This window comes from Zootoca vivipara, chromosome 12 (genome assembly GCF_965207765.1).
Source record: "Zootoca vivipara chromosome 12, rZooViv2.hap1.1, whole genome shotgun sequence".
Classification (NCBI taxonomy): domain Eukaryota; kingdom Metazoa; phylum Chordata; class Lepidosauria; order Squamata; family Lacertidae; genus Zootoca; species Zootoca vivipara.
This window is the reverse complement of record NC_142595.1, coordinates 33,392,050-33,404,959: the sequence shown is the minus strand read 5'-3', so window position 1 is coordinate 33,404,959 and position 12,910 is coordinate 33,392,050. Positions and strand designations below refer to the sequence as shown.

The 12,910-nt window shown below is 48.5% G+C and overlaps 1 protein-coding gene across 1 annotated transcript; it reads left to right on the top strand.

Moving 5' to 3' along the window:
- Positions 1–8,431: 8,431 nt before the first annotated feature.
- Positions 8,432–11,318, top strand: LOC118094914 (claudin-9-like). Its single transcript, XM_035135696.3, has one exon. It carries the CDS (start codon positions 9,265–9,267, stop codon positions 9,919–9,921), a length of 657 nt encoding a protein of 218 aa, XP_034991587.1. The 5' UTR covers positions 8,432–9,264; the 3' UTR covers positions 9,922–11,318.
- Positions 11,319–12,910: the final 1,592 nt, after the last annotated feature.

Below are 12,910 nucleotides of genomic sequence, written 5' to 3'. Positions count from 1 at the left end.
ATTATAAACAAATACATTAAATCAGGAGTGGTTAAACCATCACCTCCTGCCCGCTTTCCTGAAATACGGTATATCTCCTATCATCCCTGACTATTGAGCATGCTGGGTGGGACTAGCAGAAGACACGAGGCTAACAATATCTAGAGGTCCAAGGGTTCCTCAACCCAGTGGTTTTCAGCCAGTGTGCCGTGGCACCCTGGGTGCCTTGAATGATGGTCAGGGGGTTCCGTGGGCAACACTGGCCTCTTTCCCTCTTTCCTTCCTTCCCTCCTCTGATGCCCTCTAGCATCTCTGCCTCCCAAAGGTTTACGCAGCTGTTTGTTGCAGTAGCCCTGTCAACCAGCTCCGCAGGCAAATGGTGCCTCTGGGGTTGGTTAGGGGGTGCTGGTTGGCAGGAGCTGGGGTGGCCTCGGAGTAAGCAAGCAAGCAAGCAGGTGACAGAGCCAGCCAGCCCCTGCTGTTGGGAGTGGACAGACAAGTCCCAAGGCCCCTGTGGGGCAGTGTGAGGAGGCACCTCTCTTTGGGGCAGGGGAGGGGCAACTCAAAGATCAGGGGCGGTGGCAGCGGCTGCCCAGAGGACTCCCAATGAAACGGGAGAGGAGGGGAGGCTAAGGGAGGGTGTTCGAAAAAGGGTGAGAGGCTGACAGCTCTGCAGGCAAGGGGTGACATAACTGGGCTCCTGAGCCCCACAGGGGTGCCACAGAAAGAATGTAGTTGGTCAAGGGAGCCATACACTCGAAAAGGTTGAAAACCTCTGCCTTAACCCACTGCATTAAATAAATAAATTACATGCATCCATACATTTTTATTATCAATGCTGTAAGCTGCCTTAGACTTTTCACGTAAGGAAAAGGCTGTAACTATTTCAATTATAAAAAAACCCAACACATTCAGCTCTGGACATGTAGACTAGGAATACAGGAGAGAGTAAAGGTAAAGGGACCCCTGACCATTAGGTCCAGTCGTGACCGACTCTGGGGTTGCGGCGCTCATCTCGCTCTGTTGGCCGAGGGAGCTGGCGTACACCTTCCAGGTCATGTGGCCAGCATGATAAAGCTGCTTCTGGTGAACCAGAGCAGCGCACGGAAACGCCGTTTACCTTCCCGCCAGAGCAGTACCTATTTATCTACTTGCACTTTGACGTGCTTTCGAACTGCTAGGTTGGCAGGAGCTGGGACCGAACAACGGGAGCTCACCTGTTGCGGGGATTCGAACCGCCGACCTTCTGATCAGCAAGCCCTAGGCTCTGTGGTTTAACCCACAGCGCCAGAGTACCTCAGCACATATACAGAGTTCCTTTTGCTACTGAGTAGGTATTTCCTGCTGCCATATATATCGCACATTGTGGCACAATAGGTCACTGCACCTGGCTGTTAACCAAAAGGTTGGTGGTTTGAGCCCACCCAGGGGACGGTTGTGGGCAGGATTCAACCATTGCAGGAGGCTGGGTTGGATGACACTTAAGGTCCCTTCCAATTCTACAGTTCTATTATCTTCCAGGTCAGAGGATGTATCTACTACGCTGAGTGTGAGGCAAGGCTTTTCTGCCTGTTTTCGAAGCCTGTGCTCAGACTTGGGAGGTAAGCATTCATCCCGGTATGTCAGAGTCTGTCATGTTGCAGCAGAAAGCGCCCAAGAGTCTTGTGGCACCATTAAATTACTTTTGTTTTGTTTTGTTACAGTTTTGTGGAATACAGCCCACTTTATCAGATGCTCGAAGTGTTATCCTGAGTTACAGGAATAAATGCACAAGTGGGGAGGGATTGCAAACAGTGAGGTCAGAAGGAAATGAAGTGCAGAAAGTACAGACAGTGGTAATTATGTTATTAGCAGTGACCATTCAAAAAAGAAAAGTAAATCAATTGTTGTTGATAACACAGACGTTCTGGCATTGGTAAGGCAATTAACACATAGAGAGAGTGTAATAAAAACACAGGACATTTAGCGTTGCTACTCCAATGCTGTGGAATTTCTTTTAGCAGAGATTTGGGAGGCATCCTCACTTTTGACTTTCAGGTGCCTCCTGACATGGGTGTCGCCAGGATTTTTGTTGGGGTGTGTGTGTCAGAATCTCAGTTAACTATGTATTTTTATTGATTTTTATTGATGGGGGGGGATAGCTGCTCCTTACTGCCCCCCTTGGCTACGCCCTTGCTTCCTGAATCATTTTTTATGCTGACAGGCCTTTGCAGCTATTTAATTATTATTATTTATTATCCAGTTGCAGTATCGATTATCTATATTTTAATTTTTGCTTCACGCAAAGTAATTTACCCTCCCTGAAAACTAACCAGGATAATTGCTCAATACAGTCGTACCTTGGTTTTCGAACAGCTTTGTTCCTGAACGTTTTGGCTCCCAAACACCGCAAACCCAGAAGTGACTGTTCCGGTTTGCAAACTATTTTTGGAAGCCGAACGTCCAACGGGGCTTCCGTGGCTTCCGATTGGCTGCAGGAGCTTCCTGCAACAAATCAGAAGCCATGCTTTGGTTTCTGAATGTTTTGGAAGTTGAACAGGCTTCCGGAACGGATTCCGTTCGACTTCCAAGGTATGGCTGTAATCAGGTCACCTGGAAGCAGCCAAAGGGTCTCTGCACATACCCGGTAGATTTTCTGTTTCATAATCATGGCTAAACTTAACCTAGGCATATAAAACATCAAGTACTGTATATAATTCTAAATCTGAACTTAGCAATTGCATGTTTTTAAAAGCAAATTACAGGGTGCTCTCCCCCCCCACTATCAATCCAGACTGAGGCCATGTATGTACACATTAGTGGTTTAAAATGAAGCGAGGTCGTTTCTCCCTAGTGAGTTTCAAGTCACATTTTTGCATTGCTATACACACCAAAGAGGCATCAAGGGTGCATTAGCTGATTTGTTTCACTGCGCCTGCAAGCCCCTTGAACTTTTATTCAAAGTAGCTGTCAACTGTGCATGCGCTAACATCTGCGCATGCACAACAACTGCACCTTAGTCTAACCGCAGCTTACAAATCACATGGAAGATGGGAAAGCACATGCAACAGCAGCCTCTATCAAGAAACTGCAGGATTAGAGCTTGATTGTGGCTAGCACCTTGTGTACTCAACACCAGAGCCAGAGTAAACGGTGATGTGTACCTAGCGCAATACTTTAACTGTGGGAGGCCAGGGGGCTTTTCCCCTTTGGCCCCCTGCAATCCCAATCCTGTTTGAACAAACCCAAACCTGCCATTTGGATTAGAAAACAACCTCCATTGGCAGATATGAGCGCTTTCCTTGCATTGCAAATAGTAGGCATAGGCCATGCAAACCTGACTGGGACTGCAGTAGGGGGGAAGGTAAAGGACCCCTGACAGTTAAGTCCAGTCACAGAGGACTCTGGGGTTGCGGCGTTCATCTAGCTTTACAGGTTGAGGGAGCTGGCGTTTGTCTGCAGACAGTTTTTCTGGGTCATGCGGCCAGCATGACTAAGCCGCTTCTGGCACAATGGAACACTGAAACCAGAGCAGTGCACGGAAACGCCGTTTACCTTCCCGTTGGAGTGGTACCTATTTATCTACTTGCACTTTTTTGCGTGCTTTCGAACTGCTAGGTTGGCAGGAGCTGGGACTGAGCAACAGGAGCTCACCCCGTTGCGGGGATTCGAACTGCCGACCTTCTGATTGGCAAGCCCAAGAAGCTCAGTGGTTTAGACCACAGCGCCACCCATGCCAACAGCTAAAGTTCCCCCACCCTCCTCTTGGGTACCAGTCTGCAAAAAAACCCTGTCATGCAGTGGTTATTTGCTTTTTAAAAAATGTTACTGTCTTTTCAGAGGCGTAGCTTGGGGCGGGCCGGGGGGGGGGGTACTAGACACCACACCGTGGGGGGGGGCATTTACCATGCCTGAGCCACTCCTGGGAGTGACACAGTGGCTTGGGCCCCTGCAAGCTCAACACTGCCCAAAAAGCCAATGCAGGTTTGCAGGGCACCGGAGCAGAATTGGGCTTGGGCACTGGGATTCTGGCGCGCCTTGCCACGATCTTTTTAAAAACAACTGATGTGATTGCTAAGTGTACCAATGACATCTTCTACAGCGTAGCCCTAAGCTAGCAGCCATCACTGTAACATTGCATTTTATATTGCGGTTTTATAGTCATATCGTGATTTTAATTGGTTTTAGGTGCCCTGAGTGATGTGCAGGCATTAGAAAGACAGGGGTAGACCATTTCATAGCTTATGGCAGGGCATTCCGTAAACTGAAGCATGTCTGACAACCTGAGCTCAATTGAAGAAGGGGTGTGTGTGCAAAGATGAATTTATCACCACCAGCGTCGTCGCAGTGATCTTTGGCAGAAGAACGTTGCATTATTATTTATTAATCCCTAGATCTCAGGGCGGATCACAACATAAATTTACAATATAAAAAACACAAAATACATTTCACAAATGGAGAGCCACTGCAGAAAAGGCACTTTCTCCTGTTGCTCCCCTCAGCAGATGATCTCAGGGTCTGGGTAGGTCCATATGGAGAGAGACAATCCTTGAGGTATTCGCAGTCCTGAGCCGCCAAAACCAGCACTTTGAATTGGGCCTGGGAACTCATTGGCAGCCAGTGCAGCTAGGTCAGAATTACCGTAGTGTAATAAGCTAACTGTAGTGTAATATGCTTTCGTAGTGTAATATGCGTTCGAACTGCCAACCTAGCAGTTCGAAAGCACGTCAAAATGCAAGTAGATAAATAGGAACCGCTACAGAGGGAAGGTAAACGGCGTTTCCATGTGCTGCTCTGGTTTGCCAGAAGCGGTTTTGTCATGCTGGCCACATGACCTGGAAGCTATACGCCGGCTCCCTCGGCCAATAATGCGAGATGAGCGCGCAACCCCAGAGTCGGTCACAACTGGACCTAATGGTCAGGGGTCCCTTTACCCTTTACCTTTAATATGCTCAAGCAGTCTTGGTCCAGTGAGCAACCTGGCCCCTGAATTTTGCACTAGCTGAAGTTTCTGAACCGTCTTCAGAGGCAGCCCTACGTATAGCACATTGCAGTAATCTAACCTCGAGGTCACCAGAGCATGGGCAACAGCAATTAGGCTGTCCTGTCCAGATAGGGGTGTAAGGTGGGCCACCAGCCAAAGGTGATGGAAGGCACTCCGTGCCACTGAGACCTCCTGAGCCTCAAGCAACAGCAAAGGATTCAGGCAGTGGCGGAGTAAGCCGCTGTGTCACCCGGGGCGGCAAATTGCCATGCCCGGGGGGGGGGGGGGCGTCGCTACGTAACGAAGCTGCACATGTGTACAACTTAGAGGGGTTTCTACCTGGAGGCTGGATGCTCCGTTTAGGCTCCGTTCTGAATTCGGGGTGGGTGGGTGCGTGCTACATAAGAGGGGGATCGCACCCCCCGCCCCTACGACTTCAAAACGGAGCCTAAATGGAGCCTCTAGCCTCCTGGTAGAAAGTCTCGCTTGGCACGGCAGGGAGCTCCAGAGGTCTCTGCTATGTTGTTCCAGGTCAGTGGTGGAGACGCTGTGTGGCCCTCCAGGTGTCTGTTTATAATTCAACTTACTTACATTTTAAATTCATATCTCGCCTTTCCTCCAAAAGGAGCCCAGGGCAGCAAATGGCAAGAGATAAAGCATATTTTTTAAAAAAATTCTCACAAATAATGCCAACACAGATGCAGAGCGAGAAAGATCTCAACTTAAAAGCCTTGTTGGAAGATGGGTCTTCAGTAGGCACAAAAAAGACAATACCAATAGTACCTGCCTTAATATTCAAGGGGAGGGAATTCCAAAGGGTAGATGCCATCACACTAAAGGCCCAGTTCCTATATTGTGCAGAAAGGTCCTCCTGATAAGATGGCACCCGCAGAGCACAGTGATTCAGTAGTTAAGAGAGGATACGATCTTTTGGGTGTTCCCAGCCAGCATTGATGGCGGTCAGGGATCATAGGGGTTGTAGCCCAGATGCACGTGGAAGCCACACATTCCTTTGCCTGTTGCAGAAATGAGTAATCTCTTGTTCGGAGGGGAACCGCTATGCTAAGGTTACAAACTGTTTGAAAATGCACTGGGTAAAATAAATTGTCCGTGGTTACTGTTTGAAAATAAATTCCTTCTTATCAACTGTGGTTGCCACATTATCAACTTCCTTCAGAGTTATGTGTGCTTAAGCTGCTCTTTATCAGGCTTTGATAACATGACTTGTTTTTGACCTGGAGACAGAAGAACCCCATTAGAACGCCTAATCCTTTTAGTTTCTTGCCTTGAACCAAGCATGCTGTGGATGTTTACTACTATTAGCAGTAGATACTATATACTAGTATCATGAGTAGTCTACTAAAGATAATTTATTATATGCCACCCTAGGGATGCGGGTGGCGTTGTGGCCTAAACCACAGAGCCTAGGGCTTGCCGATCAGAAGGTCAGTGGTTCGAATCCCTTCGACAGGGTGAGCTCCTGTTGTTCGGTCCCTGCTCCTGCCAACCTAGCAGTTCGAAAGCACGTCAAAGTGCAAGTAGATAAATAGGTACCGCTCCGGCAGGAAGGTAAACGGCGTTTCCGTGCGCTGCTCTGGTTCGCCAGAAGCGGCTTTGTCATGCTGGCCACCTGACCTGGAAGCTATATGCCGGCTCCCTCGGCCAATAAAGCGAGATGAGCACTGCAACCCCAGAGTTGTTCGCAACTGGACTTAACTGTCAGGGGTCCTTTACCTTTTTATTCCACCCTAGTTTTCCATTGTTTCTGAACCTTGGAGTGGTATTGACTTTTAATTTTAAATTGTTTTTTAAAAAAACAACAACACACCTGTTTATTTTGATTTCACTTTTGTTTAGATACAAATGGTATTTTTTGCTTGTTTTACTACATATGACTTACTTCCTTCAATGTTTTTAATTAAAATGAAAACGAAAACAAATATTTTTTGTAGGGATTTTAGCATACATGGGGATACTTCCTCTCCTACCTGAATATGAATGCTTTGAAGTGCTATGTATATTTGTCTCACTGCTATTTACCTCTCAGGATTATTTTAAGGAGATCTTATTGGTCTAATCAGAAATAAAAACCAGGCATAAAATTGTTTTCGTATCATAGCTTCAAAAGGCCACCAAAATTATTTTGATGCCCGTGTTGTGGATTGCTAACTGGATTGCTGTTATTTTCTAGAGTTAACATGCATTGTTGCGTTTTGCATTATTGTTGGGCTACCTTTCCATGCAATAAATGTTGTAGGCCGAAAGTCACTTAGCTGTGTAAGGCCCTGTATACATTACCAGCTTAAAGCGTAACTAAGGTGGAATCTACACACACATGTGAAAGTGCTTTTTAAAAAAATGTTTTGAAAAAAACACTGAATTCGGCATAGCCCACTGTCACCATCTAGTGTCACATTTGTACATTGCTCTTTACAACACATTTCAAAACATTTTATTTGCAGCTGTATAGCTGAGCCCTAGGTCGTTGAAACAAAATTTTAAAAATCCTTCCAGTAGCACCTTAGAGACCAACTAAGTTTGTCATTGGTATGAGCTTTCGTGTGCATGCACACTTCTTCAGATCCTAGGTCGTTCTTTTTCTTAATTCAGATCAAAGCAGTGCTTCATACAAAATGACAGGAGAGGTGTGGATGACGGTTATCATTGTGCGTACTGTATACCGCTTTCCAAAACAGCGGTGGGAGCACACTGGATGCGGATTAAACAGGGGAGTGAACCCAGCCTGAGTCCCACTCCACGAGTTTTACTGGAGCAAACTTGCTTAGGATTGGGTTTTATATAGCTTTGTTATGGCAACAAGTGAAAGGAGGCTACGCACAAATGCTGATTCTTTCTGGCATCTGTATCCCACCTTCCCTCCAGAGAGCTTAGAGAGGCCTACGTGACTGTGCTCCCCATTTCACATGAAGTTAGGCTGATACTGAGTGACTTGCCCTGTTCAGCCCCTTGAACATCGCAACTTGAGCCCTGTTTAGGGAAGTTTTTAATGTTTGAAGCTTTATTTTGTTTTTAAGGTTCTGTTGAAAGCCGCCCTGAATGGATGGGGAAACCCAGCCAGATGGGTAGGGTAGAAATAAATTATTATTATTATTATTATCATTATTATTATTACTATTACTACTACTACTTGTGTGGGGATTTGAACTTGGCTCTGCCCACTCAAGTGCACAGGGTCTCAGTTGCAAAGTTATACTCTTGCTATTCACCCACACCTCAGATGGGAAACCTTTGGCTCCCCAGGTTATAATACCCATTGCCCTTGAAGATTGGCCATTCTGTCTGGGAATGATGGGAGCTGGAATCCACTTCTCTGTGCCTCTTGAATTCAACCACAGAAACTCCCTTTCTCGCTTGATCGCTCGCTCTTTCTCTTTCCCCCCCACCTCCCTCCTTCTCTCCACCTCTGCTTGTTTTTCTCAGCCTTCTCCTCCCCTCCCACCCTTTCCCCTCTAGAACGGGCAGCTTCCCAACTCGCCAACAGAAAATAAAGAAATATTCAAACTCTCTCCTCGACACCACCACCCATTCTGTTGTTACCATGGAACCCCCAATGCCCTTCTCGGCTTGGGCTGCCTGCTCCTCCCACCCACCTGTTGGGGGTTCATATAACCCGCCCCTCCCTGTCCCTAAGCACGGGCTCCCACGGGATCCTTCTAGACAACAGCAGGTACCTGTGAAGGAGAGCAAATTCAATAACAAGCAGCCTGCCGAACCCAGGGAGGGGAAGAGAAGACGGAGGATCTGTCCAGCTCCCACCATTGCTAGCAGCTTCTTCCTGGGCCTCCTTCCTTTGCTGGTTCCACCGCACCTGTCTGCCTTTGGTCCTGCCAAGCTCCTAAAAGTGACGCCCCACGGACAGGTATCCCTGGACGACTCCACATCACAGACCATCTCTTGGATGCTGTTGACTGCCATCTTCCAGGCTGGCATTCCCAGCCGCAGGTAACACAAGAAGGCCTCTTTTGTAGCCGTGCTATCGACTGGTCCGATAAAGAGACTTGGTTTTTGCAGAGGAGCCCCGTCAGAAACCCTCCTCCTGGGCCCACAAGTTGCTGGAATATCCTTCCAGGACTTACTGTCCAAAGCTGCTCTTTGGGGAAATACGTTATCTCCCATTGCAGCATCATTCACTCTGAAGATCGTGTGCCTTTGAATTCTCACCCTCATTGATCCCTGTAAAAGACAGCCTGCCTTCGGACACTGCCACCCGGTAAAACGTGCGTTCCCCGACCCTCCCAGAGGGTGGCGGAAGAAGGAGTACGTGTCTTGCAGCAGGCTAAGAAAGCGAGTCTCCGCTCACAATGTCCTCCGCAGGGCTGGAGATCTTGGCCCTGGGCCTGTGCATTGTTGGCTGGATAGGGTCCATCATCGCTTGCGCCCTGCCCATGTGGAGGGTCACCGCGTTTATCGGGAACAACATTGTCGTGGCGCAGATCATCTGGGAGGGTCTGTGGATGAACTGCATCGTGCAGAGCACCGGGCAGATGCAGTGCAAGATCTACGACTCCTTGCTGGCCCTCTCGCAGGATGTCCAAGCCGCCCGGGCCCTCATGGTCGTCTCTGTGCTGCTGGCTATCCTGGCGCTGATGGTGGGCATTGTGGGAGCCAAGTGCACCAACTGCGTGGAGGACGAGGGGGCCAAGGCACGCATCGTCATCACCTCGGGGGCGCTCTTCATCATCTCGGGTCTCCTGACCCTCATTCCGGTGTGCTGGTCAGCCAACTCTATAATCCGCGACTTCTACAACCCAATGGTGGTCGAGGCCCTGAAAAGGGAGCTGGGGGCCGCCCTCTATGTTGGCTGGGCCGCTTCCGCACTGCTGCTGCTCGGAGGGTCGCTTCTATGTTGCTCCTGCCCGCCACGGGAAGACCGTTACCCAGCCCGCATTGGGTACTCTGTCCCGGCCAGATCCACTGCACCTCCAGGCAGTGGGATCGACAAGCGGGACTATGTATGAACAGCTGGGGTTGGGGGGAGGGTAGACTTGCCAGATGTTGCTAGGCCCAAACCCTGACAGGAGTTACTGGCCCAAGGACTTTTTCAGCGGGGAAAATGGGACAAAGCCAATCGGTATGGGTTGAGCCGTGATATCTGGCAATTCTCAGTTGCGTGTGCATGCACAGGTGTATGTGTGAGACCACGAGCGGGTGGGAGATTAGGGGAAACATGAACAAACAAACGGCTCTGTGAGAGAATGAACAAACAATTAGGAAAGAGATGAGTGCGGCAGCAAACACAAGTGGAATGCAGGAACTGTACCTGAGGAGGGCTGAGCAAATGAGAGCAGGGAGATGGGACAAGGATACGGGCAAGTTAATGGCTAAGCCAGCAAATGATTGTTTGGGAGCGGGAGGCATGGGGCAGATAAGGGAGAGAACGGAGAGGCACTTGTGAACAAACAAAAAGCAGGCTGGAACATGAGAAGGGCCAGCGAAATTAAATATGAGAGAAAGAGGAAACACTGAGGACTGTCTGTCTTGTTAAAAAGCAGCCCTGCTGCAAGAACCAGCTCATGCGAAAATGTTTCGTCAGGAACAAAAAGTGAGGGGGAAACGGAGAGTCAGAGAACAAGTGGTTTTTAATATTGGAAATGGCGAATGGGTGCTGACATGGCTGAAACAAAAGAGGGAATTAACGGGGTGAGGCTTGAGGGCGGAAAGGAAACTAATCAAATGAGAAATGGGCAGGGTGAGTAAGCCTACCCAAACCTGGCATATCAAGAACAAAGAGACCACAAGGGATGTGGAGAATGGAGGCAAGGCACGACTTCCTCACAAGGCTTGTGTGAGAATGGCAGAATAAAATAAAATGGGAAGTGATGAACAAGAGCCTTGGTTTGGTGAGTGCAGAGGGGCTAGGCAGGATGTGGCAGGAGACCCTGACCCTCTTTTGCCTTGGACTGGCGCTATTTGCTTGCTGGTTAATAATTTGTCAAGGCTTTGGCTACTCCTGGAGGCCTGGACAAACAGATGAGGATGTTTTGCTCCTGTTGTTCACTACCACAGCCTTCCTCAGACAGTGCAAGAATGAAATCAATATGTCTCTCTCACACACCCAGATGCATTAGGCTCCCCTCCGCTCACAGAGTTGGGAAGAGAACCCAGGTATTCTGGCTTCCACCCCCCTCTGTTATTGGAATGGGGGTAGGAAACAGGATTCTCAGCCCTGCCCCCCTTTTCCCTTCAGAGTTTTCCTAAGGAAAGTGGGGGGGGGGACTTCCTGAGGTAACTCTTTTCCCTTGAGCAAGAAGGGGTCAAATGGGACTCCCTTTTGTGATCACGCCCTCCCAGAGGTCTGTGTGGTGTTGCTGAAAACTGTATTATTCAGATAAAGAAGATAAATGTTTGTAACCTATCTGTCTCTGGTCTTATTTTTGGGGTGAGGAAAGGGGACTGCAGAGCTTTTGGAAAGTGAGAACAAAGCCTAACTACAAAGGGCGGGGAGGGGGACACAGAAACAAGTATGGGGAGGATAGATAGTGAATATATTGAAAAGTGCTTCATTTGTAATAGGTGAAGTGTGTTGGGAGTTTGTGCATATCACACATCACTCAGTCTGACATAGAAGCTCTAAGCTTCCGTGTTTGGGGATTATTTCTGAGGAAAGGCACTCTGTGTAAGCTCAGGAGGACTCTTCTTCACCGCTTCATTTACTCATGCCCTGCCATTCAAGAGTGGTTCCTTAGCAAAGCCCCCAGCCTTCTCAGGCTCTTATGAAATGGAGGCACAGGAACTCCGACATATATTTCCAATTCTATATATTATAGTGGTGATACTATTAGTAACCTATCTGACACCAGGAAGCAACACAGTAGTGGGTCCCAACCCACCAGTTGAAGACTAAAGGGTTAGACAGCATCATTGGTATATATTGTCAAACAAAAAGCAGGTCCCGGGGCTCACACTTGCCTGGTAGCTGTGCCCCTTTGGACTCTGAAGCCCCCCCCCACTACTCCCGAATCTGTTAGAGTTGGCAGGCGGTGAGTGAAAGGCATTTCAAACATTTTCCACATCAGGGGTACCTTTTCAGCCCGCTTGAAAGTAAAAAAGGAAGGAGGGGGAGAAAACCTCCCAGATAATGCCTGATGGGGGAGATTTGAGGGTTTGGGGTTTTTTTTTTAAAAAGGTTCTAGGACAAAACTCAAATTAAGCATCCCAGGGAGCGCAGGCCAAAGAGCAGAGGCTGTCCTGGAGTAGAAAAGTGTGTCAGGACAGGGATTGACTTATTTATTAAAGAGAATGCAAGTGTAAATGAATGGGAAGGCCAAAGGCCTGACAAGGTGTGTTTATATGTGTGGGGAGGGGACAGAGGAAGCTGGTTTATTCCGAATCCAGAGAGAGCTCAGTACTGACAATGACTGGCATCCGCTCCTCAGGGTTTCAGCGGGGGCTCTTTTTCCTGCATTTACCAGAAGATGCTGGAACCTTCTGGATGTAAGGTATGCGCTCTGCCGCTGAGCTGAAACCATTCACCTTTACTCCCAGATAACAAGGGAGCTTCTGAGAGAAATTCATTTTGCCCATGCTCAGAGGCACTCCGCTCCTTGTTACTGCTTTACATGTTGCAGTGTGAAGGCCTGACATTGAAGAATGGATGGGTGTGTGAGTGAGTGAGTGAGTGAGAGAGAGAGAGAGAGAGAGAGCGCCACATTTCCTGGGCTGATCCTCAGCTCAGACGAACACCTGTGTTCTAGATGCAAAATACAAATTCACACACTGATCTACAATGCAAAGTGTGTGACTTTTCCAGCTGAGCTTTGGGCAGGTGCCAGGGCCCTCTTTCCCCTCAGCTCACTGTGCTGTGAGTGGCATCTGGGTCAAAACAACCCCCTGCACTGTAGTGCCGCAGTCTGGGACACTGTGGGAAATCAAAATGGCAGCCCCCCCCCCTGACACATGGCACAGCTCAGAGCACTGCTTCTGCCTGTCAGAGATGCCACATCAGCC